We start from the raw sequence: 27,887 nt of genomic DNA, 5'->3' as shown, positions 1-27,887 counted from the left end.
GCACTATGAAGCGGTATGTAAGTCTAAATACTATTGCTACAACACGGGGTGTGTTGGGTGAAATGTAAAATTTGTTACTACCGGCTTGGTGGTGGTGGGGATAATGTGACTGGGTGGGTGTGGCCAACTTTTTTTTTTTTTACTTTTAAAAGCATTTTTCTACAACCTCTTTGGCTGAAGAGGTTATAGAAAAAATGCTTTTAAAAGGCTCCTCTGGCAATCCCAGCTGAGTTGCCTGATCATCAGAGGCTTTTCTTTTCTTTTAAAAGCATTTTTTTGCCTTTAAAAGAAAAAAAACCCTCTGATGATCAGGCAACTCAGCTGGGATCGCCAGAGGAGCCTTTTAAAAGCATTTTTTCGGCAGAAGAGGTTGTTAAAAAATCCTTTGCAAAGCCTCTGATGATCCCAGCTGAGCCTTGCAATCATCAGAGGCTTTTTTTTTTTACTTTTAAAAGCACTTTTTTTAGCCGAAGAAAAAATTCTTTTAAAAGTAAAAAAAAAAAACACCCTCTGATGATCGTTGGGCGGGGGGGGGGAGACAGGGATTTTTGCTACCAGTTCTCCGAACCACCTGCCGCCATCGCTACCAGATCGGGTGATCCAGTCTGAACCGGGAGCATTTCACCCCTGGGATGTGTGGTGCATTCACATGAGTCCATTCATTTTAGAACCCTAGGAATAAATCATGGCATTTTAAAGCAGATTTTTCTGAATTAATATCCTACCATGACAGTACAATATTACTAGCACATAGATGCTGGGAGGATGTGTATTGGTCTAGCTGCCTTTCTTCTATACAATCTGATGGTGCTTTCAGCGTTACAGTCTTTTTTCCAAAGAGATAAGCACAAAAAAGGCACTGCTAGAAGCATATTGTGTGTCTGCAAAGGATGGTTTTTATTATTATCTTCTTCCATTAGTAGGTATAATATTTATATGGGTAGGTCTCTTTTATGGCCAATAAGAGCTGAGCACATCAACCTTGGGGACAAGAACACAAAGAGATAATGAAAACAAATCTTTTGACGTATACAGTACATAGAGTACGGTTGCATAATTCTCTCTTGCCCAACTTGTAGCACGATTACATTATTCTTTTTGTGGTTTGATTTAGAAACGTTGGATTCCTATACTTTCCTTGTGCAATTGCCACTGGCTTGCATTCAGTTAAAACTTTATGTCAGTCACTTGGAGTCAATCTAAACATAAGGACAAGCCAGATATATTTGGTGGTATTTTCTTCAAATTGTTGGTGGGAAATAATTTGACTGGTATTTAATAATAACAGCAACAATAATAATAATAACAACAGAGTTAGAAGGGACCTTGGAGGCCTTCTAGTCCAACCCCCTGCCCAGGCAGGAAACCCTACACCATCTCAGACAGATGGTTATCCAACATTTTAAAGGGTTTTAACTTATTCCCTGTGACGTGAGAGAATCATATAATGTTCTTTGTCATTTCAGTTTAGATAAAGCATTTAAATGGAACTCTGTATATGTCATGCTTATGTTTCCTGGAGGGTTTTTAACTGACCTACTTTTCGCTTATTGATGGTTTCCTACCTGGTTCCTTTTTGTCATTGAGTACTGCTGATTTATTAAGCTATCTGCTTCAAGGACATTGTAAAACTGCACATAGGGAATAGGGCACAACTGTGAAAAGCAAGAATTACTATGTCAGATAATATCCAATTAAAATCCAGCTAGCACAGCAGGAGAAATTGGAACTAGGGTTTATCATTCATGTAATAGAATATATTGAAACATTAGTTAGAAACAAAGTCATTATGAAGCAGAGATCCCTTTTTCCTCCAGATACCGGATTATTGCTATTGTACATTAGAATGAAGGAGAGTGTTATGTCATGCTCCAGGGCCATATAATGATGAGATCAGGGCAGAGAGGAATGAAAGCTGGAGCATAAAGCTGTTGTATTATCAAAGGATTTAATCACATGTTTGATTGACAGTGTTTGCTATTTAAACATGAACACAGGTAGAAGTCTTTACTGTTTTTTAAAAAACTTTTATATGAGACTGCCATGAGATTCAGGGAAGCCATTATGTTCTTGCCACATCTCAGTAATTTTACAGTCCTCGGATTGAACTCTGGAAGATAGAAGAATGTTTAGAATAAATAGGGGCAATTTAAATATACCCCAACTCTGATGTAAAGTTGATATGCCTCATATAAAACATATTATGTAATTCCCCCCCCCTTTTAAATTAGCAGACCTGGACCAAGCTGGATAGATTTCCTTTAGCCCCTACATGATATAAGCATTTTCAGATTAAATTAGGTAATATAGTTTCTATAGGCATGAAATGGAGAACATTTAATGTCTGAGACACTAGACATCCTCTTCATGACCTATTTTCCTTGTTACCTTCTGGGAGGAGGCTTCGTGGCATCTGAAGCAGAACATCCAGATTCAGCCACAATTTTGTTCCATACAATTTCAACCTTGTGAATTCTCAAGCTTCCTCTTTCCTCTATGTATTCAAGATGGACAGTGATTAATATTTATATGTATTTATAACTTAGGGCTTAGATGTATGTATATAGCCTGTCTGTCTGTCTGTCTGTCTGTCTATACACACACTTTTGAGAGCAGGCAACAGAATTTCATTTTTTCATGTGCGCCAGAGTGCCCACAGAAAAACATGATAATAAAGGTTATCTAGCATTTAAACCAAATTGGATTATCTAAGGACCAAGTCTCTTGATCACCAGAAGCTAGGAACAGAAAAGTCTAGTCTGATAAGCAGTGGTGAAATCCATTTTTTTTTACCACCAGTTCTGTGGGTGTGGCGTGAGTGGTGTGGCAGGCATGGCAGGGGAAGGATACTGCAAAATCTCCATTCCCACCCCACTCCAGGGGAAGGATATTGCAAAATCTCCATTCCCACCCCACTCTGGCAAAGGTGGTATTTGCTGGTTCTCTGAACTGCTCAAATTTTCCGCTACCGGTTCTCCAGAACCTGTCAAAACCTGCTGGATTTCACCCCTGCTGATAAAGTCTGTCTACCGCTATCAGAATCATCAGACCGATTAGTGGAGAAACACACTTGGACATGGTAATCCATCCAATGTTTTAGGTTCCCCCCCCATTTCTCATCTTTTAGGTAGTGAAAGTTTCTTTTTCACACAGGTTGTGTTCCTAAAGTGAGGGCATCTCTGCAATGTTATTGTACCATAGGTGTTATGGACCAATTTCTCCATGTATGCTGCTTTACATAGTTGTTTGTAAATGGGGTTTAAATTTAGCAAATGCTGAAATCTTATCTGTGTATATGATGGCTCTGGCATGATTAGTTCTAAGATTATTATAAACATAGGATTTACTCACTTTACTCTTTCAGGCCATCACAATCAATAATCAGGTCCTTCTATGGACAAATATTTAAAGATTTTGCCATGTATGTTCTTGTGAGGAGCAGGCTCCACAGACAATTGCTGGCCTTCAGCCCTCCCTTTTGATCCCTTTCCCCGATGTTAGCACTGACAAAGCTGCCTATAAAAGCTTTGTTATGGAACAGGTATGTATGCTTCTTCCTGCAAAACAGCCGGAAAACAGCCAGGAAAAAAAAATATGAATATTTTTTCTAAGAGAAGGAAGGGTCAGGAGGAAAGAGAAGCAGATCTATCAACGAAGCAGAAAAACCTCTTCTGCATAAAAAAAACTCAGAAGTCATTGTCTTTCAGAGTTCTTTACTAGCATGAGGAAACTGGCACGTGATGAGTGAAATTCCAAAACTGAACTTCCGGATTCTTTTCCCAGTTATACAAACTTCAAGAGTCCCACCCCCCTAACCCCTTTGCTGGTCACATGGTCCCACGTTCTCCCAGTTCATTCGAATATCTTCTCGCCACTCCTGCAGGTGTGAACACCATCCGACCTTGACCGCTTGAAGAATGCTACCATACCCCTCAACCCCCCTTCTTCCCCTCAGGGGAAAAATGTGGCAGCGTCTGGAACCTTAAAGTCTAGTATGGTTTCCAGGCCTAAGCATTTAAACCAAATTGGATTATCTAAGGACCAAGTCTCTTGATCACCAGAAGCTAGGAACAGAAAAGTCTATTCTGATAAGCAGTGGTGAAATCCATTTTTTTTTACCACCAGTTCTGTGGGTGTGGCGTGAGTGGTGTGGCAGGCGTGGCAGGGGAAGGATACTGCAAAATCTCCATTCCCGTCCCACTCCAGGGGAAGGATATTGCAAAATCTCCATTCCCACCCCACTCTGGCAAAGGTGGTATTTGCTGGTTCTCCGAACTGCTCAAATTTTCCGCTACCGGTTCTCCAGAACCTGTCAAAACCTGCTGGATTTCACCCCTGCTGATAAAGTCTGTCTACCGCTATCAGAATCATCAGACCGATTAGTGGAGAAACACACTTGGACATGGTAATCCATCCAATGTTTTAGGTTCTCCCTCCCCCCCATTTCTCATCTTTTAGATAGTGAAAGTTTCTTTTTCACACAGGTTGTATTCCTAAAGTGAGGGCATCTCTGCAATGTTATTGTACCATAGGTGTTATGGACCAATTTCTCCATGTATGCTGCTTTACATAGTTGTTTGTAAATGGGGTTTAAATTTAGCAAATGCTGAAATCTTATCTGTGTATATGATGGCTCTGGCATGATTAGTTCTAAGATTATTATAAACATAGGATTTACTCACTTTACTCTTTCAGGCCATCACAATCAATAATCAGGTCCTTCTATGGACAAATATTTAAAGATTTTGCCATGTATGTTCTTGTGAGGAGCAGGCTCCACAGACAATTGCTGGCCTTCAGCCCTCCCTTTTGATCCCTTTCCCCGATGTTAGCACTGACAAAGCTGCCTATAAAAGCTTTGTTGTGGAACAGGTATGTATGCTTCTTCCTGCAAAACAGCCGGAAAACAGCTAGGAAAAAAATATGAATATTTTTTCTAAGAGAAGGAAGGGTCAGGAGGAAAGAGAAGCAGATCTATCAACGAAGCAGAAAAACCTCTGGAGAGAGAAATTAAATTAGGAGTCAAAACAGAATTTGGAGGAAGAAAACCTTGTTAGTAATACTGTGGGGTTTAGCCTAGTACGTGAGTAGTAATACAAGTTGTGTTTCTAGTAATCAGTCTAGTGAAGTAGAATTACTATCAACAGGAGGGAATGAGACAATAACAGACATAGTAGAGCTGTATGTTATGGTGCAGTTCTGTATGTTGGACAGATTACAATAGACACAATATCTTCTCAGACTGTAGGGAGACTGTAGGGAGAAATACATTCTAATTGTATAAAGACTTGTGCAGTTGATGCATCTCTTGAGTCCCACAAACTGGATATAGTTTCAAAAGAACCTGTGAAAATTCTCCATCTTTGAAGAAACTGATGTGTTTTCTTTCATGAATCTTATTCCACTCTTAGTGTTTAGCAAGGGGGCACGATGGCTCAGTGGTTAAAGACACTGAGTTTGTCAGCTGAAGAGCTGACAGCCTGGGTTCAAGCCAAGCTCCGTGCAACAGGTAAGCTCCCCTTACTAGCTCCAGCTCCTGCTCACCTCATGATGTGAAAGCCTGCAAATGCAAGTAGATTAATAGGTACCACTTTGGTGGAAAGGTAACAGTATTATGTGTGCCTTTGGCATATAGTCATGCTGGCCACATGACCATGGAAATTGTATTTAGACAATGCTGACTCCCTTGGCCAAGAAACAGAGATGAGCACCATGCCCTAGTCAGATACTACTGACAGGGAAACCTTTACTTTTAGTGTTTTAGCAGCTGGGCATTTCTTATTTATTCATTTGTCAAATTTACATAGCCACCCACCTCGCCAAATACAACTCTTATTAAAGAGCACATCTTTATCTTTAAATCTGAAAACTGTACACAACAAAATTTCATTTGGAGCAAAATATGTAAAATTCTCCTATCAATTTCTATAAAATTGGTCTAAAATTTGGCAACTACGAATCTCAACCAGCAAATGCTCAGTCCTACATATTGGAAGAAAGAACCCAATCACAAGTACATGCTTGATGGACATTACCTCACAGATGACCCCCACCCAGTCAAAGACCTTGGAGTTTTTATATCTAACGATCTAAGTGCCAAAGCCCACTGCAACTATATAGCAAAAAAGGCTCTAAAAGTTGTTAACTTAATTCTATGTAGCTTCTTTTCCAAAACACCATGCTACTGACCAGAGCATATAAAACTTTTGCTAGGCCAATTCTTGATTACTGCTCGCCTGTCTGGAACCCATACCATATATCTGATATCAATACAGTTGAGCGTGTCCAAAGGTATTTTACGAGAAGAGTTCTCCACTCCTCCGTAACCAATAAAATACCTTATTCCACCAGACTTGATATCCTGGGTCTAGAAAACTTGGAACTTCGTCGCTTTCGAAAGGACCTGGGTTTAGCTCATAGAATCATTTGTTATAATGTCCTTCCTGCCAATGACTACTTCAGTTTCAACTACAATAACACAAAGAGCTACCAACAGATTTAAACTTAATGTCAACCGCACCAGTTTAAATTGCAGAAAACACGATTTCTGTAACAGAATTATCTATGCTTGGAATGCATTACCTGACTTTGTGGTCTCTTTTCATAACCCCAAAAGTTTTATTAAAAATCTATTCACTGTTGACCTCACCACATTCCTAAGAGGACTCTAAGGGGCGTGCATAAGAGCACAAATGTGCCTCCCGTTCCTGTTCTATTGTTTCTTCCCCTATATATATATATATATATATATATATATATATATATATATATATATATATATATATATATATATATATATATATATATATATATATATGCTTATACTACCTTGTTTCTCCTCATATATATGTTTATATATTATATAATCTTTTGTGTTATGCTTGTTATGCTTGTGTATATTGTTATGACAAAATAAAATAAATAAATAAAATAAAAATAAATAAATAAATAAAATTTGTGATATCTTTTTTCTTTCTTCTCTCAGTGAAAAAAAAATCATGTTTGTCTTACAGAGAAAAAATTGAAAGAAAACGCTCTCAAGTATATGGAAGTGCTAGAAGATAAACTACAAAGGTAAAGACATCCTGGGATTTTTCAGATTTTTAGAAAATGTTTTCCCAGCTGTCTGATTGGACTACACTCCGGGGGTGAAATCCAGCAGGTTCTGATAGATTATGGAGAACCGGTAGTGGAAATTTTGAGTAGTTCAGAGAATTGGCAAATGCCACCTTTGTCTGGCCCCAGAGTGGGATGGGAATGGAGATTTTACAATATCCTTCCCCCAGGAATCAGGAGGGAATGGAGATTTTGCAGTATCCTTCCCCTGCCACGCCCACAAGACACGCCCACCGAACCGGTAGTAAAAAAATTTGAATTTCACTACAGCTTCACTCCCCCTCTTATAGATAGGTTAACCTCTCAGAAATCTAACATATTTATTTCATATGATTTTCTACCCCAGTCCATGGAGAATTAGCTGGTTATGTTACTGAATGTTGATGGTGCAGTCTTGAAGATTCCTAGTTCTGAGTACAGTCTACTATGATAGCTTATTCCTGCTATAAGGTATTTGGGACAACAAATGTCATTGTTATGAATTCCCTTTATGTATCCAGAGAAATGTGTTGGTATACTACATGGGCCTCCAAATTGGTAGAACATGGAGAAATCACAGCTTACCTAGAGTAGCAGGAATTTGCTTGGAGTTTACTAGCTCTTGTGGCATGCTGTCCAAAATGTGCCAAACTAGACCGATACTTTTCTTTTCAATAACAGGAATGATGCATCTGACTAGGGCTGGTAACAAGGAGCGGAGAGTTAAAAAAAAAGCCAATGTAGTGGCTGTACTATTCATACATATAGTCAAAGCCCTACAACTTTTTTCTTTTGTGACCACTATCTTGACTTTTCTGAGCCCCCTCCCTACTTCATATACCCCATACTGGTAACCTTTTCTTTAATTTTCTCCCAAAGCAGGGGTGAAATCAAGCAGGTTCTGACAGGTTCTGGAGAATCGTGTTGAGGAGTTTAACGGTTATCTATACGATAAAATCATTCAGCTTCGGGATGGTCTGGACCAAAATTGCGGTGACGCGGGTGAGACGGCTGAGGGTGGTCTTGGTGACATTTTATGGGATGAGTTTGACCCTGTGGCTCCCGAGGACATGGACAGGTTGTTGGGTAGGTTGAATGCCACCACGTGTTTACTGGACCCGTGCCCCTCCTGGTTGGTGCTGGCCACTCAGGAGGTGACACGAGGCTGGCTCCAGGCAATTACGAGCGCTTCCTTGGTGGAGGGAGTCTTCCCGGCCGCCTTGAAAGAGGCGGTGGTGAGACCCCTCCTCAAGAAGCCTTCCCTGGACCCGGCTGTTTTAGGTAATTATCGTCCGGTCTCCAACCCGCCGCGGCGAAGGTTGTAGAGAGTATGGTGGCATATCAGTTTCTACACCTGGATGAAACTGTCTATCTAGACCCGTTCCAGTCCGGCTTCCGGCCGGTTACAGCACTGAGACGGCTTTGGTCGCGTTGGTGGATGATCTCTGGAGGGCCAGGGATAGGGATGTTCCTCTGCCCTGGTCCTATTAGACCTCTCAGCGGCTTTCGATACCATCGACCATGGTATCCTGCTGCGCGGTTGGGGGATTGGGAGTGGGAGGCACCGTTTATCGGTGGTTCTCCTCCTATCTCTCCGATCGGTCGCAGACGGTGTTGACAGGGGGGCAGAGGTCGGCTCCGAGGCGCCTCACTTGTGGGGTGCCGCAGGGGTCGATCCTCTCGCCCCTTCTGTTCAACATCTATATGAAGCCGCTGGGTGAGATCATCAGTGGCTTCGGTGTGAGGTACCAGCTGTACGCTGATGACACCCAGCTGTACTTTTCCACACCGGGCCACCCCAACGAAGCTATCGAAGTGTTGTCCCGGTGCTTGGAGGCCGTATGGGTCTGGATGGGGAGAAATAGGCTCAAGCTCAATCCCTCCAAGACAGAGTGGCTGTGGATGCCGGCATCCCGGTACAGTCAGCTGAGTCCTCGGCTGACTGTTGGGGGCGAGTCATTGGCCCCGATGGAAGGGGTGCGCAACTTGGGCGTTCTCCTGGATGAACGGCTGTCTTTTGAAGACCACTTGATGGCCGTCTCCAGGAGAGCTTTTTACCAGGTCCACCTGGTGCGCCAGTTGCGCCCCTTTCTAGACCGGGATGCCCTATGCACGGTCACTCACGCCCTCGTGACGTCTCGCCTGGATTACTGCAATGCTCTCTACATGGGGCTCCCCTTGAAGGGCATCCGGAGGCTGCAGTTAGTTCAGAATGCGGCTGCGTGGGTTATAGAGGGAGCCCCTCGTGGCTCCCGTATGACACCAATCCTGCGCAGACTGCACTGGCTACCTGTGGCCTTCCGGGTGCGCTTCAAGGTTTTGGTAACCACCTTCAAAGCGCTCCATGGCATAGGGCCGGGTTATCTACGGGACCGCCTACTACTACCGAATACCTCTCACCGACCCGTGCACTCTCACAGTGAGGGACTCCTCAGGGTGCCGTCAGCTAGGCAGTGTCGTCTGGCGACGCCCAGGGGAAGGGCCTTCTCTGTGGGGGCTCCCACCCTCTGGAACGAACTCCCCCCAGGACTCCGTCAACTTCCGGACCTCCGAACCTTCCGTCGCGAGCTCAAGACACATTTATTCATCTGTGCAGGACTGGCCTAGATTTTAAATTTATAGGGGTTTTAAATTGGTTTTAATATTTATATTTATATTTTAAAATTTGGCATTAGAATAAGTTTTTTAATGGTTATCTTAATTTGTATATAGATGTTTTATTTGCCTGTGAACCGCCCTGAGTCCTTCGGGAGATAGGGCGGTATACAAATATGAATAATAAATAAATAAATAAATAAATCGGTAGTGGAAATTTTGAGTAGCTTGGAGAACCAGCAAATACCACCTCTGGCTGGCCCCAGAGTGGGGTGGGAATGGAGATTTTGCAATATCCTTCCCCCAGGAGTGGGGAGGGAATGGGGATTTTGCAGTATCCTTCCCTTGGAGTGGGGTATGAATGGAGATTTTGCAATATCCTTTCCCCAGGAGTGAGGAGGGAATGGGGATTTTGCAATATCCTTCCCCTGCCACACCCACCAAGCCATGCCCACAGAACCAATAGTAAAAAAATTTGGATTCCACCACTATCCCAAAATATTCTGTAAAAGCAGATGTGATAGAAGTAAATGATAAATGAGAATAAATGGAAAGCTTAGAAATGGTTCAACATTGAGTAGGAAGTAGGATAAAGATATGTGATGTCCCTTTAGTGGCTTAATATATTTATGGATAAATATGTAAAGAATGCTTGTAGTGATGTTGGAGGCACATTGATTGGAACCTGAATTTATTTTTGTTTACATTTTATGTTCTGTTATTGCAAACCTGAATGTGAAGATAACTTACACGATATAGGATGCTGAATCTGAAAATTAGTGTGTTAAAGACTAAGGTCATTGTGTCTGATAGGAGAAGAGAGTGCATAAATAGCACAAAGCTAGAACAAATGGGTTTTTTTTTATCAAACCTATGTACATTTCAAAATCTGTAAAGGATGCAGCCATCCCGAGTGCACTGTCCACTCCTTTGACAGATTTGAAAGTTTATAGATGAAGAAAATCCTTTTCCCCAACATTTCCTGATTTTCTTTAAAAAAAATATGGACTTGGTCAAGAAACTAGGTAGACAAACACTTCAAATTGTAGCCTTGGGTGAACGGGGCTTGACTGACTGACTGATTGATTGATTGACTGACTGAGTGATTGACTGACTGGGGAATTCTGGGAAGTGAAGTCCCACAAATCTTAAAGTTGCCAAGTTTATAGTGCTGGATCCATAGAGGATATAAAAGGATTCAACCTTCTTGCTTTCTAAAAATTTCATGCTGAGAATGAGAAGTTTGATAAGTTAAAGCTTGAAATGCCTTGTTTACTCTTTGAAAATGAACCAATTTTTCTGAGCTGAATATTTAGCCTCTATGTTGCAAGCTAGTGACTGTATACAAAAAGTTATGGTCAGACCGACAATTAAATTTAAATTTGATTTCATTTCTTTTACATATAACTAAAAATGAGCAAACTTAATATGGTCTCTGTCATGTATTCCATAATGTTCCTCTTCTGACACATTCAAGGACATTCAGTACTTTAGAGGGTGGCTCCGGGCCGCTAGTTGTGCAGCTCCGAATTAAAAAAAATATCTATTTAACTTGAAATACTGGAAAATCCTCTATATCTACTCCCAGTTAGCCTTTTTTTCTGCACCTTTCAGCTGAATTTTTCCACGGTTTATTGTATCATGTCATCAAATAATTTCCTGTTAGATTCTCAAGAACTTTGAAGATCAATAAGAATTCTAGTCCTTATATCCCACAAATATAGAAAGCAAGAAAAGAAAATTATTATTTAATCCTTATTCAGATAAAGCTTGTTTCTTCTATTTCATTTCTGGAACTCCTGTGGAGATTAATCTTCTAGCTTTGAAGAGCTCTGTTGCTTCCCTTAAGGCTTTGGTTGCCTCTTAAATGGCTTATCTCTTGGTGTTGTGTTTCCTTTATAACAGGATTATCTAGGTATTTACATTTTTAAAAAGTTCCTCATATGAATAGTTGTTTTTAGAAAGGGGAAGGTTGTTGTGCTGGTTTCTCTGTACCAGTATATATAGAATATTTTATTGTCACTTTGAAGCAACTTAAAGGACATCTAACTATCTTATAACATACATTAATTAAAGATTGCTGAACTAACTGGAAAATAATATAACAATTTGAAAGAAGGCAGATTTGAAAACAGTGATGGTTTATATGAATAAAAAGGTTTGAAAAAGTATAGTGAATAATATTGCTATAAATTAGATTTACTTTTCCCCCCATATCTCATGCTTTTCTTTGGTTTATTATTTTTTATTCCTTTTCTGACCTCTGCATTATATTGCTTACTCTGAGATCTGTAATCTTCTCTCTCTCTCCTTCCTTCCCTCCCTCCTGCCATTTATGCACACATGCACTAAACATATCTGAATATTAATGCTTTATATTGGTCAATACAATGCTAAGTAAACTTAAGATGGAAGCTGTAGGTTTATTCAACAATCTGCAGCAGCTCATATTCAATTTAGTTTAATTCTATTCTTATAGACAGACAACAAATCAAACAATAAATAGAATGCGACAGTTTGAATAGAAGAAAAATAGAATATAAAAACAATAAACCATGGCATCAAGCCAATTGACATTCATCGATTATAGTCCTATACTAAAAATTGCCACCTAAAATAAGTAGAATTTAATTGGCTATTCCTTGCTGACAAGTTCTACAAGTAATTGCATAACATTGTCCATTTTAAATGTTTCATTTGATCATGGTCAGAAAAAGAATGGAAGTAATATTCATCTAGTACCTCAAAATGTTGCCTAGAAAACTATATTAAATTGTCATTGTGGTCACCAGGATTCAATTCTGACTCCAAAGAGAGCAAATGGTACCTAAAATCTCTGTAAAAATCATAATAAACTTGGCACAAGCTGATAATTCCACAGTTCCGGTTCTACCAGGACAGATACCTTGTTATCTGTTAACAGATGGAGCAAAAGTCTGTTGGAATGAATGTTGCAGTTATGATCACACTGAAGAGATGGGGGTGTTCTTGTAAATAAAAGCCATAAAGGTATTCTTTCCAGATAGCTTTCTTGGAATGGCACTCAGTTTGAGAGGATACTGAATCTACTCTACTGTAGCAAGCAACTCCCACTGTGATTTTGTAGCATCCTATTGTGGGTTTTCTGGTGTGGTGACAACCATTGGCTCTAGCACTTTATCTTTGGTGTTTTTGGCTGACCTCCTGCCTATCACTTTTGTCAAATCATCCTGTCTGGCTCATGTGCCTTGTTTCCCCCATGGGTCTTTGCTAACTTTGGTTGCTCTGCTGATTCCATTGTTAATGCTCATCTGTCTATGACAAACTCAGATCACCTGTCTGGAAGTACTACTTTTAAGGTTACTTAGTAGAGGTAGACTTTTCCCTCTTTGGTCAGATTGAAGATCTGGATGTGAGAGAAAGAAAAGGAAGAGTTTGTAATAGTTGCTATGGGGCTTTCAATGTCCTCAAAGGGTCCTGAGCATTTACTACATTTCATTGAGAGAGTACCTTGCTAATTTGATGAATAATGATCAGATTTCCATTTTGATAAAGAAAACTATACCAGGAATGAAAGGAAAACCATTATTTTTTGTGTCTCTGTTAGGGAAATATTTTTTTACAGTATTTGCCCGGTGTCCCAAAATGATGGTATTGTTATCTTATTTTTTGAAATATTAATGTAATATATTTGTTCATACATTATTTCTGATATATGATGATTGCATATTGCCTGGTAAGAAGTTTTCAACGAAGATAAGATTAAAAAGTACAAATAGGATGCTATCTGAATATGCTTACATGATATTCAGAACCATTAATAGAAAGTTTAGATTTTTTTTAAATGTCCAAGATACATCCCAATTTCCAGCCTAGAGTGTCCTAAGTCCTGATATACAATGACAATATAAAGAATGTGGCTTTGTTTTATATTCTAAGAGAAAATTTGAGTAAATGAAAATCCAGATTTATCTAATATTACACTTTGTGTGGCTATAATATTCAAATGAGTCTTTAGGAGCACTTTCCTTGAAAGAACAGGCACAACATTGCATTGCTGGTAGAAGATGCTGCCTTTACTGTGCCTTTAACTATGAGGAGATTATGCCATAGAAATAAATATCACAAACATTAATTTCTGGGGAAAGTAGGCATGCAGCTGTAATAACTTTTGGTCACTGATAGGTTTTACTGCCCTGATTCTGTGTAATCCTTATCACCATGGATTCTAGTAATGATTTCCATGAACAAATCATACTCTGTAATTGTTTTTGTCCTTCTAGAATCCCATGAAAATCAATTTTGATACTGTTTTGAGAGCAAAAAACAAGATTTGCAGTGCTGAAGGTTGTTATTAACTGCTAACTCTTAAAAAGTTATTTTTATCCTGTCTGGTTGTATAGTGAGCTCAGGATAATAAAACATGCTATTATTACATCTAATTTTATTTTTCCCCCTTTTGCCATTTTCTCCTGTCTGTTTTGTTCGTAATCAGCCAGCCTTGTTTTGTTGTCTGACCTGAGTCTTTAGAGCAGAGGGATAAACCTTCTAATTAATAAGTGATTTACTTAGTTATTTGTTCAGCTCTGTTGCACCCTCTTTTTTCAAACTGTTTACAAATGACATCGTATCAGTTCAGTAATAATGATAATAGTAACAATATCTCAGTCATTTCTTCTGAAAGACTGCAGTTGTATTTATCACACGTTGATGCGAAATTTCACCGTATCTCATGGACCAGACAGTGATGGATTCTAAATCCCTTATCGCTGTTCTTTCAGGGTCCAAACTACTTTTTATTTGTATCAGTCAAAATACATAGCATTTTTTAGGGCAAGCCATTTAATGTGGTTAGGTGATTATCCTAAATCTCAAAAATATTATTTTCACTCAGTGAAAAGGGAGAGGAGGTGGAGAAAACATTTCCCGCTGGGTAGACATCTCTTTCTTCATGGACCTTTGGTGAAGGCACAAACTCTTTTTTGGGATTCCATCTTTTGGCTAAGTTGCTGATGATTTTGAACTGTGGGTTTCCCATTGTTCTCCTGCTAGAGGAGAGGTGGGGCTGAAGGTGTAAATGAAGAGGGAGCCCTTAGCTCAGGGATGCGCCAACTTGGTGACTTTATGACTTTTGGAACTTCAACTCCCAGAATTCCTGAGCCAGCCATTCTGGGGGTTAAAGTCCACAGATCGTAAAGTTGCTATAGTTGTGTATTCCTGCCATAGCCAGATGGTGAAAGCATCAGAGGAGGGCCCCCTTTGAGTGTGATTATTATGAATGTATTTGGGTGGGTAGAGTGTAGGGGTGTGTGTCACAGGATAGCCTGATGACACTGAGAGCTAGTAAAGCTAAAATGATTAAGGTGTTTGGCTTCCCCTGGGATGAATGAAATGGAGCACATTGGGAACTGGGAGGTCTGGAGTGGGGGATGGTACTACTTTTAGGGGATGTACAGGTGTGCCAAAGTTTATAGTGATGGGGGCATTGGAAGATGTGGGAGACAGGAAATGGACAGTTCTTGGAGAATGTGGGACTGGCCACTATCTTATACTGGCTTTGCACAAAACTCAACCCCTGTACTCAGTCAGCGGGCCTTCAAATGCCCCAGTTTCTGGCTGCTGCTTTTAAATAAGGTCAGCCTGTAATAAGATATCCTTCATCTGCAATCCAATCATTGTTGAGAGAGTCAACCTGGCATGTGTTACCGAGGTTGGGCCCAGAAGGTGGGGGCATTTTGGAGATACACTCAGCTGGGTTCTAGGTCTGACATCAGTTGAGATTTCAGGCCAGGGGTGGAAGTTTGACAATTGTTATCTGGGAATCCCTTATAGCTTTTAGGGGTGTTGCTCCAGAGATTACTGGGTATGACTCCCTGTTCCTTAAGTTGAGCTGTAAGTTGGGATTGTTGTTGTATCAGCCTCCCTGCTGCATGCCAACCTCTCTGATTTGAGCTCCTTGACTATTTTTGGGTTGGTTGTGGAGTTCCTTAGAGTTATGATGTAATGCAGTTCAGTTTAAAGCCACCATTAAGGCCTACTTTGCAGTGATAAGGGTGGTGAAACATTATACATAGACTGATGTCCCGCTGCCTTATTTAATGTGGTATGTGTCCTCTTGGGTAAGAAGTCTTGGTAAACCTTTTGCAGAGATGTCAGACAAAGTTGCTTTTGTCTGACAAAGTTGCTTGATGGAGCTTTGTTTCCTTAAGGAATAATAATTCTGTAAGAAGGAATTTTTAATACAAATCTGAAGAATAATCTTTTAATAATGTATTTCTTAAGGATAATAGTTAACATTAGGTAACAAATTTTGGAAGCCTGTTGCAGCTGCTGCACCTAAGAAACTCAAAGTCTGTATCCAGATGATGGTCTTTAGTTGTCCAGCTCAGTCACTTCTAAGAGGGAAAGGACACAGTATTCCTGATTAGGAGATCCTTCCTCGAAATTATTCTGAGAAAGGAATTACAATTGTATCAGCAGGAAGAAGTGTGCTGCAATTGCCAAAAAAGCCAACACAGTTCTAGGCTTCATTAATGGAGGGATAGAATCAAGATCACATGAAGTGTTAATACCACTTTGTAATGCCTTGGTAAGGCCACACTTGGAATATTGCATTCAGTTTTAGTTGCCACGATGTAAAAAAGATTTTGAGACTCTAGAAAGATTGCAAAGAAGAAAAACAAAGATGATTAGGGAACTGGAGGATAAAACATACTAAGAATGGTTGCAGGAATTGGGTATGTCTAGTTTAATGAAAGGAAGGACTGGGGTGATGTGATGGAAGTGTTCCAATATCTGAGGGGACTAACACAAAGAAGGGGGGATCAGCCTATTCTCCAAAGCACCTGAAGGCAAGACAAGAAACAATGGATGGAAACAAATCAAGGAGAGAACCAACATAGAACTAAGGAGAAATTTCCTGACAGTCAGAACAATTAATCAGTGGAACGACTGTGGGTGCTCCAACCAGGGAGGTTTTTAAGAAGAGATTAGACAACCATTTATCTGAAATGGTTCAGGGTTTCTTGCTTGAGCAGGGGGTTGGACTAGAAGACATCCAAGGTCCCTTCCAACTCTGTTATTCTCTTATCTGTAAAGACAAGAAAGGCAGCTCTGAGCTTTCCTTTCCAGATCTTGGGAGACCTGACTGTTTTCCCATAATCATTCTTCCCTCTAAGGAAAGTAAGTGAATAGGTGTGAAATAAACACCCATCCCCACAATCTTGGCAGGCTTCACTGCAGGAAATGATTGGGAGGATACCAAAACAAGGTCCTGTCTTTTTTTAAAAAAAATGTCTTTGATATTTTTCTCCCCAAGTCTCAAATTAATAATATACTCCTGGAGTAGTATCATTGATTAGCTGGAAAATAAAGAAACTGCACTAAACCGTTTCAGAGCTAGAGATTCTATAGCGCTTATATATTCTTCACAAAGCTTCAACTTTTTTTTTTTTATCAGCATAAGAAATAGGTCAGATTGTAGGACTCTCTGCCCTTGACAGATCCCTTTGATGTTTATGAAGTAGCAAAATACAACCACCCAGTTCTTACTTTACTCTTTGATTCAAAACTGATCCAAGGTTACCTTTATCCTTCCAGGCTACTGAATTGAGCTTGGATCTCCTTTTTTAAAATCTTCTAAGAAATACTGTTTCCTTAAGACACAGTACTTTGGGATGATGCGCGGTTCTTAAAATATATTTCAAAAAAATCCAAAGAATTGCATCTGGCAGATCCTCTTGCTCCAAGAGAGATGCCCCACCATGCAATATTTCTGATGATTAAAAAAAAAATATTTTGGAGGAATGCACAATTGTGAACTTAAAAGCAAGAGAGGAAGTTTTTGTATAGGCTTGAGAGGCTACCAAATAATAATAATAATAATAATAATATCAGAGTTGGAAGGGACCTTGGAGGTCTTCTAGTCCAACCCCCTGCTCAGGCAGGAAATCCTACACCATTTCAGACAAATGGCTATCCAACATTTTCTTAAAAATTTCCAGTGTTGGAGCATCTAAGTCAGTGAGCATAATCAGTTCAAATATAGAGAAACAGAGTGCCCAGAATCCTTCAGTTGTGGCTAGAATATAAGTCCTAGCATCTCTAGACTAATGCTTAGGGATGTTTTAGATGAAATGCATTATCTGGCTCCTTGTCATTTGGGGTCCAGGACAATGATAGGGTGGAGACAGCTTTGGTCACATTGGTGGAGGATCTTTATAAGGAGATGGATGGTGATAGCAATAGCAATAGCATTTAGACTTATATAGAATAGAATAGAATAGAATAGAATTTTATTGGCCAAGTGTGATTGGACACACAAGGAATTTGTCTTGGTGCATATGCTCTCAGTGTACATAAAAGAAAAGATACGTTCATCAAGGTACAACATTTACAACACAATTGATGATCAATATATCAATATAAATCATAAGGATTGCCAGCAACAAGTTATAGTCATACAGTCATAAGTGGAAAGAGATTGGTGATGGGAACTATGAAACGATTAATAGTAGTGCAGATTCAGTAAATAGTCTGACAGTGTTGAGGGAATTATTTGTTTAGCAGAGTGATGGCCTTCGGGAAAAAACTGTTCTTGTGTCTAGTTGTTCTGGTGTGCAGTGCTCTATAGCGTCGTTTTGAGGGTAGGAGTTGAAACAGTTTATGTCCAGGATGCGAGGGATCTGCAAATATTTTCACGGCCCTCTTCTTGATTCGTGCAGTATACAGGTCCTCAATGGAAGGCAAGTTGGTAGCAATTATTTTTTCTGCAGTTCTAATTATCCTCTGAAGTCTGTGTTTTTCTTGTTGGGTTGCAGAACCGAACCAGACAGTTATAGAGGTGCAAATGACAGACTCAATAATTCCTCTGTAGAATTGGATCAGCAGCTCCTTGGGCAGTTTGAGCTTACTGAGTTGGCGCAGAAAGAACATTCTATGTTGTCCTTTTTAATGATGTTTTGATGTTAGCTGTCCATTTGAGATCTTGCGATATGATAGAACCCAGAAATTTGAAGGTTTCTACTGTTGATACTGTGTTGTCAAGTATTGTGAGAGGTGGAAGTATGGAAGGGTTTTTCCTAAAGTCTACCACCATTTCTACGGTTTTGAGTGTGTTCAGTTCCAGATTGTTTTGGTTGCACCACAAGGCTAGTCGTTCGACCTCTCGTCTATATGCGGATTCGTCATTGTCTCGAATGAGACCAATCACTGTTGTGTCATCTGCGAACTTCAGTAGCTTAACAAATGGATCATTGGAGATGCAGTCATTGGTATACAGAGAGAAGAGAAGTGGGGAGAGCACACAGCCTTGGGGGGCCCCTGTGCTAATTGTACAGGTATTTGATGTGATCTTGCTTAGCTTCACAGTGAAGCTAAGCACATATACCACTTCACAGTGCTTTACAGCCCCCTCTAAGCAGTTTACAGAGTCAATATTGCCCCCAACCATCTGGGTCCTCATTTTACGGACCTCAGAAGGATGGAAGGCTGAGTCAGCCTTGAGCCTGGTGAGATTCGGACTGCCAAATTGCAGTCAGCCAGCAGTCAGCAGAAGTAGCCTGCAATACAGCATTCTAACCACTGTGCCACCACTCCTCATCCTTTTAGACTTCCAGTAGCCTGGAGTAGCATTAAGTATCTCTTCCTTCTGGTTGGTTAGGGATTGGAATTATTGTTTTGCAGCAACTTCTTTTTCTTCTTCCATGGCCAATTCCAGTCAATGGTGGAAGAGGGTGATAATTTGATTCAGTGCCAGCTTTTCAATGGAGGGACTGAAGGCTTGGTTCTTTCCCCACTATTGTTTAACATGTACATGAAACCACTGGGTGAGGTCATTCATTGATTGAGGATTCAATACTATCAGTATATTGACGATGCTGAGCTTTACATCTCTATCCGAGGCTGGTAAGGCTGCTGAGGTTTTGTTCTGGTGTCTGGGCATCTGATTTTGAATCATCGCAGGATGGAGTTATTGCCTGGGCAATTCCAGAGAGTCTCTTGATGGGGAAGCACTACTGCAGAAGGAGCATGTCTGGGGCTTGATGGTGTTCCTGTATTCATGGCTGCTGTCTGAACAGCAAGTGGAAATCATGGCTGGGGGAGAGAAGCTTTGCCCAGCTTTGGCTGATGCACCAGTTGCAACTCTACTTGGAATAAGAGAACCTTAGTACAGTGAGTCATGCCCTCATCACTACTCACCTAGTTAACTGCAGTGTGCTCCACACTAGAACCTTGGTTAGTTTCAACTTTGGCTGCCATCTGAATGCAACTGAAAACAGAAACTTTCCAGTTTGTTTTTTGTATGCTTTTAACTGGACTGTAGATGTTTTAATGATTTATATGTATTTCTGTAAAACCTCCAAGAGTCTTGTGAGACCCCAGGATATAAATGTAACAAACAAACATCCCTGCATTGTTGTGCTGCCCTCGACATTTTCACATCTGAATATCTGAATCATAGAAATCAGATTAGTATGAGATACAGCTCCTTGTGCTTGAGTGAAATTGGAAAAGTTTCAGTAGGATTTCAGTATATGAAAGTTATAAAAATGTTTTGTTTTATCTGTCCTCTACCTTTTACCCTGTCCTCTAAATTCATCTTTTGGCAAAAAAAAAAAGGTATTTGTAGCCAGAAATTTGCTGGTGAGAAAAAAGTGAAGCACAATCCTTTAAGCTAGTGATTCTCAACCTTGGCAAATTTAAGACATGTGGACTTCAACACCCAGAATTCCCCAGCCATACATCTTAAACTTGCCATGATTGAGAGACGCTGCTATGCAGATAGTAAATACATGGTCTCAGTGCTAGTCTTGTTTTAGCTAAAACAATATCTTAGCATACCAAGCACAGGAACAAAGATGGGCATTCTGATTACCATTGGCTCCTCCTTCTAAATGTGTTTTATAGTTCCACAAAGAGAGAGAGAGAGAGAGAGAATTTTAGTTGAGCTTTTTCGGTGCTGTCAATGTCATCCCGCCAGCCCTCTTGATTCCTTCTCTTTTCTTTGTACACAAAGTACAAAGAAGTGTACTTTGTACACATTTGGGGAAACCTCATGTTTTGTGTACAATTTATTCATTTATTTATTTATGAATAAACCTGAAGGCAACCTAGGACATCTAAATGAGGAGAGACCATAGTCTGTGACCACAGAACGATGAGCGAATAGAATAGAATAGAATAGAATAGAATAGAATAGAATAGAATAGAATAGAATTTTTATTGGCCAAGTGTGATTGGACACACAAGGAATTTGTCTTGGTGCATATGCTCTCAGTGTACATAAAAGAAAAGATACCTTCATCAAGGTACAACACTTACAACACTTAATGATAGTCATAGGGTACAAATTTAACACTTAATGATACAATACTTAATGATAGTCATAGGGTACAAATAAGCAATCTGGAAACAATCAATATCAATATAAATCGTAAAGATACAAGTAACAAAGTTACAGTCATACAGTCATAAGTGGAAGGAGATGGGTGATGGGAACCATGAGAAGATTAATAGTAGTGCAGATTTAGTAAATAGTTTGATAGTGTTGAGGGAATTATTTGTTTAGCAGAGTGATGGCGTTCGGGAAAAACTGTTCTTGTGTCTAGTTGTTCTGGTGTGCACTGTTGTTTTGAGGGTAGCAGTTGAAACAGTTTATGTCCAGGATGTGAGGGGTCTGTAAATATTTTCACAGTCCTCTTTTTGACTCGTGCAGTATACAGGTCCTCAGTGGAAGGCAGGTTTATAGCAATTGTTTTTTCTGCAGTCCTAATTATCCTGTGAAGTCTGTGTCTGTCTTGTTGGGTTGCAGAACCAAACCAGACAGTTACAGAGGTGCAGATGAGAGACTCAATAATTCCTCTGTAGAACTGGATCAGCAGCTCCTTGGGCATATATTTGGAAGAGAGGAACAACGATAGGAATGATTGAACTGATCGAATGGAAGTATTCTTGGGAATTAAGATAGCAAGTTGGCTGTGGATGGGACCACTTGAATGCCCTATGATTTATGTTTCTGAAAGGCTTAGAGCCGTTAAATGTGAAATACTTTATTTTGTACATGAGATCATATCCTTTAAAAATGAGGCAGTATATCAAACGAATCAATTAGAATGTAAGCTCTTAACAAGACGCCTTGCTGATTTCCTTATAGATTAGTTAATTTATTTCCTGCTTCTGACAACTCCACTCTGTAAGCTTATCTTTGTCACCTTAGAAAGAAATCAAAGAAGAAACAATCAACTATAGCAGCCTCTCATTTTAAGTTTCCCATGGAGATAATTTAACTATAACACACTGATGTTGAACATTGATAGGAAAATGACAGGCTGTGATTAAAGTTGTATCCTAGATGAAATAAATGTTTGGCAGATGAAAAGAATACCACCCCCAGAAACTGAGCTTAATTCCAATCCTTAACTCATGCTGAAATGCTTTTTATGACTTGTTATTGCTCCGTATTATGCGGTATGTTGTTTTTAATAACCATAATCAAACATCCATTATTGGATTCAGCAGTAGAAAAATTGCTCTTCCCCTTCATTTTCTCGAACGCTTCCCAACGTAACAAGAATAGTTACATAATCGGTACCCTTCTCATAAAATCCAAGGAGCTGCTCTGCCCTCAAGATATTGATGTCAGCTTTTTTTTTCACTCTTAACTCTTTTGTGAGGCTATTTTTAGATTTCAATTTAGATTTGGTATTGTGCAGCCTGAGTTCAGAAACTGTTTTTTTTTATTATTATTATCAGCCAGGAAACTGCAGATTCTAACTGCTGTTGATGTGTTTAACTTTTAGCAGAGAGAAAACATATAATCAGTCACTGAGAAGCAACTAGGCAGGGTGTGATTGGAAAGCAGAAGGAGAAACCTGTTTTCACAATGAATTGTTGCATTTGTTGGAATTTCCTCATGCTTATGGCAAACCATCACCCTAAGTGTGGTAGTGCTTCCAGGATGGCATTTAATAGCTCTTCCCATTATTTTACATGAAAAGGACAGCTCAGTCCAAGTCTCTTTTGAAGAAAGCTGTTCTTGATGGAACAGTTCTACAGGAACATTGGGCTAACAGAAAAGTTGTAGAAAATAAGAGTGTAGTAAGAATAAGGCTGCAAAGAGTATCCAGTTTCCCTGAAAATAAGACATCCCCTGATAATAAGCCCAATCGGGCTTTTGAGCGCATGCACTAAAATAAGCCTCCCCTGAAAAAACTCTCCCCAAAAATATTTAAATGCAGAGCTGGAAATCAGGTAAGACGGCAAGAGGAGCCCCATCTTGCTCCATGCGCCCTAAAATAATACGACCTCCCCGAAAATAAGACCAAGCGCTTATTTTGGGGTTCAAAAAAATATAAGATAGGGTCTTATTTTCGGGGAAACAAGGTAAGAGTATAATGCCTGTAGTTGTCTTTTGTTGGGAGAAGCAGTAGTAGGTTAACAAGAGGTGAACCAATTATTCTAGTTCCTTAGAAAAGTACTTGTAGCTATACTTCCCAAGAATTTCCTCATGCATAGCTTTCAGGAAGTTGGTGAAAACCTTCCCTTTTAGAAACTGTCCAGTTCTGTTTCATTTCATTGCTGCTTTCAAATTTTAAGTATCTGGATCAACCTTGAACAGCTTCCATATTGTTTTTCTGTTTTTTATTAGTAAGTTTAATTGTGAACTGAGTTACAGCACAGGTAGTATATTTCAGCATAGGTAGTATATTCATTTTAAATCAAATGAATGCATATATACATAGAACATAAAGTCCTACTGTTTGGTGCCTGCTCAGACTAACCAAGTATCCATTTATTTTATCAAGCATTAAGAAACTCCAGTCCCATAAGTTCTACAAGTTTCCAAATTTAAATAAAAAACCTTGCAGAACCTAAATTGAATTTGATCAACTCAGAAATAAGACTGCCTTTCTATTAAGGCAGCCTTGAAGGAAAAAAATCTATTTTTTTTAATATTAAAATCCAAATATATCTGCCCCCTCCATGATTAATCCATGCAAACATAACTAATTTTACATGGTTGAATCTTGAATTAATTCAAGAACTAAAACTTAATTTCTGTGATTTATAGACATTGCTTAGACACTGTTCTGGGGTCCTGTCAAAACCCTCATGTTGCAAAATTGTTTGGAGAGAGCCCCTTCCTCACATACACCATACAGCTACATGGGGGGTGGGTGGGTTTCCAACTAAAACCTTTTTTTGTTTTGTTTTCAGCAGTCACAGCATGCAACACATTTATCATTGAACACCTTCAAAAACGTTTTTGCTTTTTCTCCTTGATTTCTCAGTTTTATTTCGACTCTTCTTGAAATCTCCTTAGAGCTGTTCATCAAGATAACTTGTTCTCCCTCTGCAAGCCTCTAGCTTTTGGCTTCATGACATTTTACAAGTGCTAGTGAAGTAGAAGTAAACTTCCTCCCTTGTATGGGCATAAACTGTGCCTTTCTTTGCTTTGGTGAAGGTCACACAGTGAACTCCTTTGAAAATGTCCAGGCGTTTACTGAACAGACTGGTTGCAATCATTTTTTTTTTCTATTTTGACATTTGTAGAAAGACAATGGTGTTAGTCTATGGAGTGGTAAAAATCAGGAGTCGGGTAGCACCCTTTTAAATTAACAAAGGTTCTTCAATGGCACATGGTTGAGTTGTGGCTCATTGCATGAGACTAAACTTATATAGGATTTAAACTGGGGTGGGGAGAGAAAGGAAAACAGATTGATTAGGCAGTTGCAGATTACATCTGAGAGAGATTGTCAGTATTTTATCAACTAACAATTGTAATATTTTAAAAACCTTTTGTGTTTGTTGAGATCTTCTGAAATTGTCTAAAAATAGAACAACAGAGTTGGAAGGGACCTTGGAGGTCTTCTAGTCCAACCCCCTGCCCAGGCAGAAAATCCTACACCATTTCAGACAAATGGTTATCCAACATTTTCTTAAAAATTTCCAGTGTTGGAGCATTTACAACTTCTTCAGGCAAGTTGTTCCACTGATTAATTGTTCTAACTGTCAGGAAATTTCTCCTTAGTTCTAAGTTGCATCTCTCCTTGATTAGTTTCCACTCATTGTTTGTTGACCTGCCCTCAGGTGCTTTGGAGAATAGCTTGACTCCCTCTTCTTTGTGGCAGCCCCTGAGATATTGGAACACTGCTATCATGTCTCCCCTAGTCCTTCTTTTCATTAAACTAGACATACCCAATTCCGGCAACCTTCCTTTATATGTTTTAATCTCCAGTCCCCTAATTATTTTTGCTTTTTCTGCACTAAAACTTTTAGTAATTTTTGCTCAGCGGTGTGTTTAGTCCATTTCCCCAAAACAGCCACTTTGACGTCTGTCATAGATTGTTCTGGGAAGTTAAAATGTTTTGATATTACTTTGGATGTTTTTTGAATGCTGATGTGAAACTTTATGCCCATTAATAAAGGTGAAGGTGAAGGTTCCCCACATATATATGTGCTAGTTGTTCCTGATTCTAGGGGGCAGTGCTCATCTCCATTTCAAAGCCAAAGAGCCAGCGCTGCCCGAAGATGTCTCCATGGTCATGTAGCCAGCATGACTAAATGCCAAAGGTACATGGAACGCTGTTACCTTCCCACCAAAGGTGGTCCCTATTTTTCTACTTGCATTTTTTTATGTGCTTTCACATAAAACCTAGCAGAAAACCTTTTCTGCTAGGTTGGCAGAAGCTGAGACAAGTAACAGGAGCTCATCCTGTTATGCGGCACTAGGGATTCGAACAGCTGAACTGCCAACCTTTTGATCGACAAGCTCAATGGCTTAGCCACTGACCCACTGCATCCTTGCATGCCCATTAATAGTTTTGTATAAAGTTTGTTCTATTTGTCCTACCTAGAATCCAGAGGGGGCATCACTGACAGATGGTGCCATATATCACATTACAGTGAGAACATATGAAGGTGCCTCTAATCTTGTGTGTATACTTGTTGGGGCTGTGCTGCTGCTGGGAGCAAGGTAGATATTTGGGTTTTTGCAGGCTCTAGTTCCCACATTTATATGAGCCAAATTCTGCCACCTAATGCTGTCTTGGGCTGACTGCATCAAAGACAGCTTTTGCAAGTGTCATTGTCATATCCTTAGGATGTTGTCTGCTCCAGGACATTTCTTTGAGGTAGATTTTGTCCAATGACATGGACCCATAAGATCCACTCTATTCATCATCTAGCAGAACCCTTGTTGATCTTTCTGAATCTGATAATTCTGCATCTATGCCTGTGTTTGAAATCTCCTTCAGTATTGTCATCCAATAATCAGGTTGAGGATCAGCCATTCAGCTTCCCTTCAGAAGTCCTCTATTCCAAGAGCAAGCCAATTATTAGGGTGGCAGAATCCCTTTGCCTTGAGATTCAACAGTTTTTTTTTAAGTCAGCCAAAGATCCAGCATATTAATTAGTTCATGACATCATTTCACCTATCCTCATTTGGGTGCTTCCAGTCTTGCTGAACACAGCAATAGATTTCTAGGACAAGCAAGCTTCAGTACCATCAACCTCACTGTCTATGGAAATTTTCAATCATCCAGGTCATGGTTGTCCCATTTTTTCCCCCAAAGGCAATTGGACTTTCTTGGTTTTTTTCCTTTGAAAACATTAGGGAAACAAAACAGCCACTTCACAAATACAGGAGAACAAACTCATCAGGACTGGATTCAGCAGTCCATCTGCATCTGAAAGACAAGGCTCACTCTTTTGAAGACAGCAAACTCACATTCTGGACAGAGAGGATCACTGGTTTGAAAGAGAAGGAATCCCATCATAAGTTGAGGACTATGTATGGCACCGGGTTGCACAAGCATTATAGCATGGATTGCTGGGAAAATTAAACAATTAAAAAAGTTTATTTCTTGTGTCTGAAACTGTTAAATCCAACTCTTACTTACATTTGAACCTGTCTGAATTACAGATACTCTTACATGTAGATAGTCATACCCTAAAGAGTTCAGTTACATGTTTTCTTACTGAGGAAATTTCATTTATATATACTCTGCAGAAAAGATACCAAATGTAATAAAGAATTTAGCCTTACTATGTACAAATTTTAAACAAATTGAAGTTGATACTTCCATATAATTACAGTCTTCCTTAGCTTCAAAATTATTTCTATTTGTCATTTGCTCATTAGAGAAACTAGGTTATGTTATTTTAACAAGATTTAGCTGGAATTGCTATGTACTCTTATGTGTCCCTAATTCTTTTGTAATCAAAATAACTGGGTCATTCTTCTCACCGGCTTCTTTAGAGGACTGTGGCTTTATATTAAATCCTTTATACCTAAGGTGGACTCCAGTGTTTATTTATTTCTTCCTATCAAAAGGACTTGACTCATGCTTTGTAGTATTTTTACTCTTGAAAATGGATGCTTTCATGCTTTTCTGAAGCTCCCATGGTAGCCTTGAGCATTGGATCCCGGTCACTGTATAGATAGTATATATTTGAATGAGGCCAAACTGAATGTTGTCATTTCTTGAAAGCTGCTGTAGGAATTTAGCACCCACCCCCGTCCTAGAAGAATGAAATATTTTAGAAAATATTTAAAAGGCAGAATATATTTCCCTGGATGAGAAATGGAGAAACATGTTTTAAAGACAAAGCAGCTTCCTGACTCCCCCCCACCTTTGTCAATGGGCCATTAAAGCCTCAGCTAAGCTCACTCATTTCCCCCCACCTTTGTCAACCATCATCTGCATCATAATAGAACCCATCTAGCAACTGAAACTCACCACATGGCACCTGGGAAGATTACATCAGCCAGCAAGGCTAGCTAAGACCCCCACCCCCTGGGAGTCTGACAACCAATCAGGATACTCTTCCTGTGCCCCAGAAAGTTCAAAGCTCAGAAAAAGCATAAAACCAGGGAGCACACAGGATCTCAGCCCTTTTCTGTTCAGGAACTCAAGCCATGTGATCCTGACCTCCATTAAACCATCTTTCCAAGCAGCCTCCATGTTTCCAGTGTCTTTGTCCCCACTTGGAACTGAACCCAGATGGATATTTCTTCCAACACTGCAGAATAGGATGAAGTACAAACTAAATCATCCCTTCTTAAATGAATATGCATGTCACTGAAGGTTTCCCTTGATGTTAAGCAAGTTCCTTCATAGTAACCAAATTCACCAGAATTCATACTGAAATAAGTAGCTATTATTTTAAACAATAATTTAAACAATGTTTAGACTGGGTGACTTTGGGTCAGTCAC

The 27,887-nt window shown here is 39.6% G+C and overlaps 1 protein-coding gene across 1 annotated transcript in view; it reads left to right on the top strand.

The window, feature by feature from the left end:
- Positions 1 to 27,887, top strand: part of DISC1 (DISC1 scaffold protein) — a 176,551-nt gene that overhangs the window by 111,749 nt on the left and 36,915 nt on the right. The window contains exon 8 of the mRNA XM_058166515.1: positions 7,014 to 7,074. Coding sequence (XP_058022498.1) covers positions 7,014 to 7,074 — 61 coding nt within the window. The remainder of the gene's footprint in view (positions 1 to 7,013; positions 7,075 to 27,887) is intronic.

The sequence above is a fragment of the Ahaetulla prasina genome, chromosome 1 (assembly GCF_028640845.1).
Source record: "Ahaetulla prasina isolate Xishuangbanna chromosome 1, ASM2864084v1, whole genome shotgun sequence".
NCBI lineage: Eukaryota > Metazoa > Chordata > Lepidosauria > Squamata > Colubridae > Ahaetulla > Ahaetulla prasina.
This window is presented reverse-complemented; position numbering and strand designations above follow the sequence as displayed.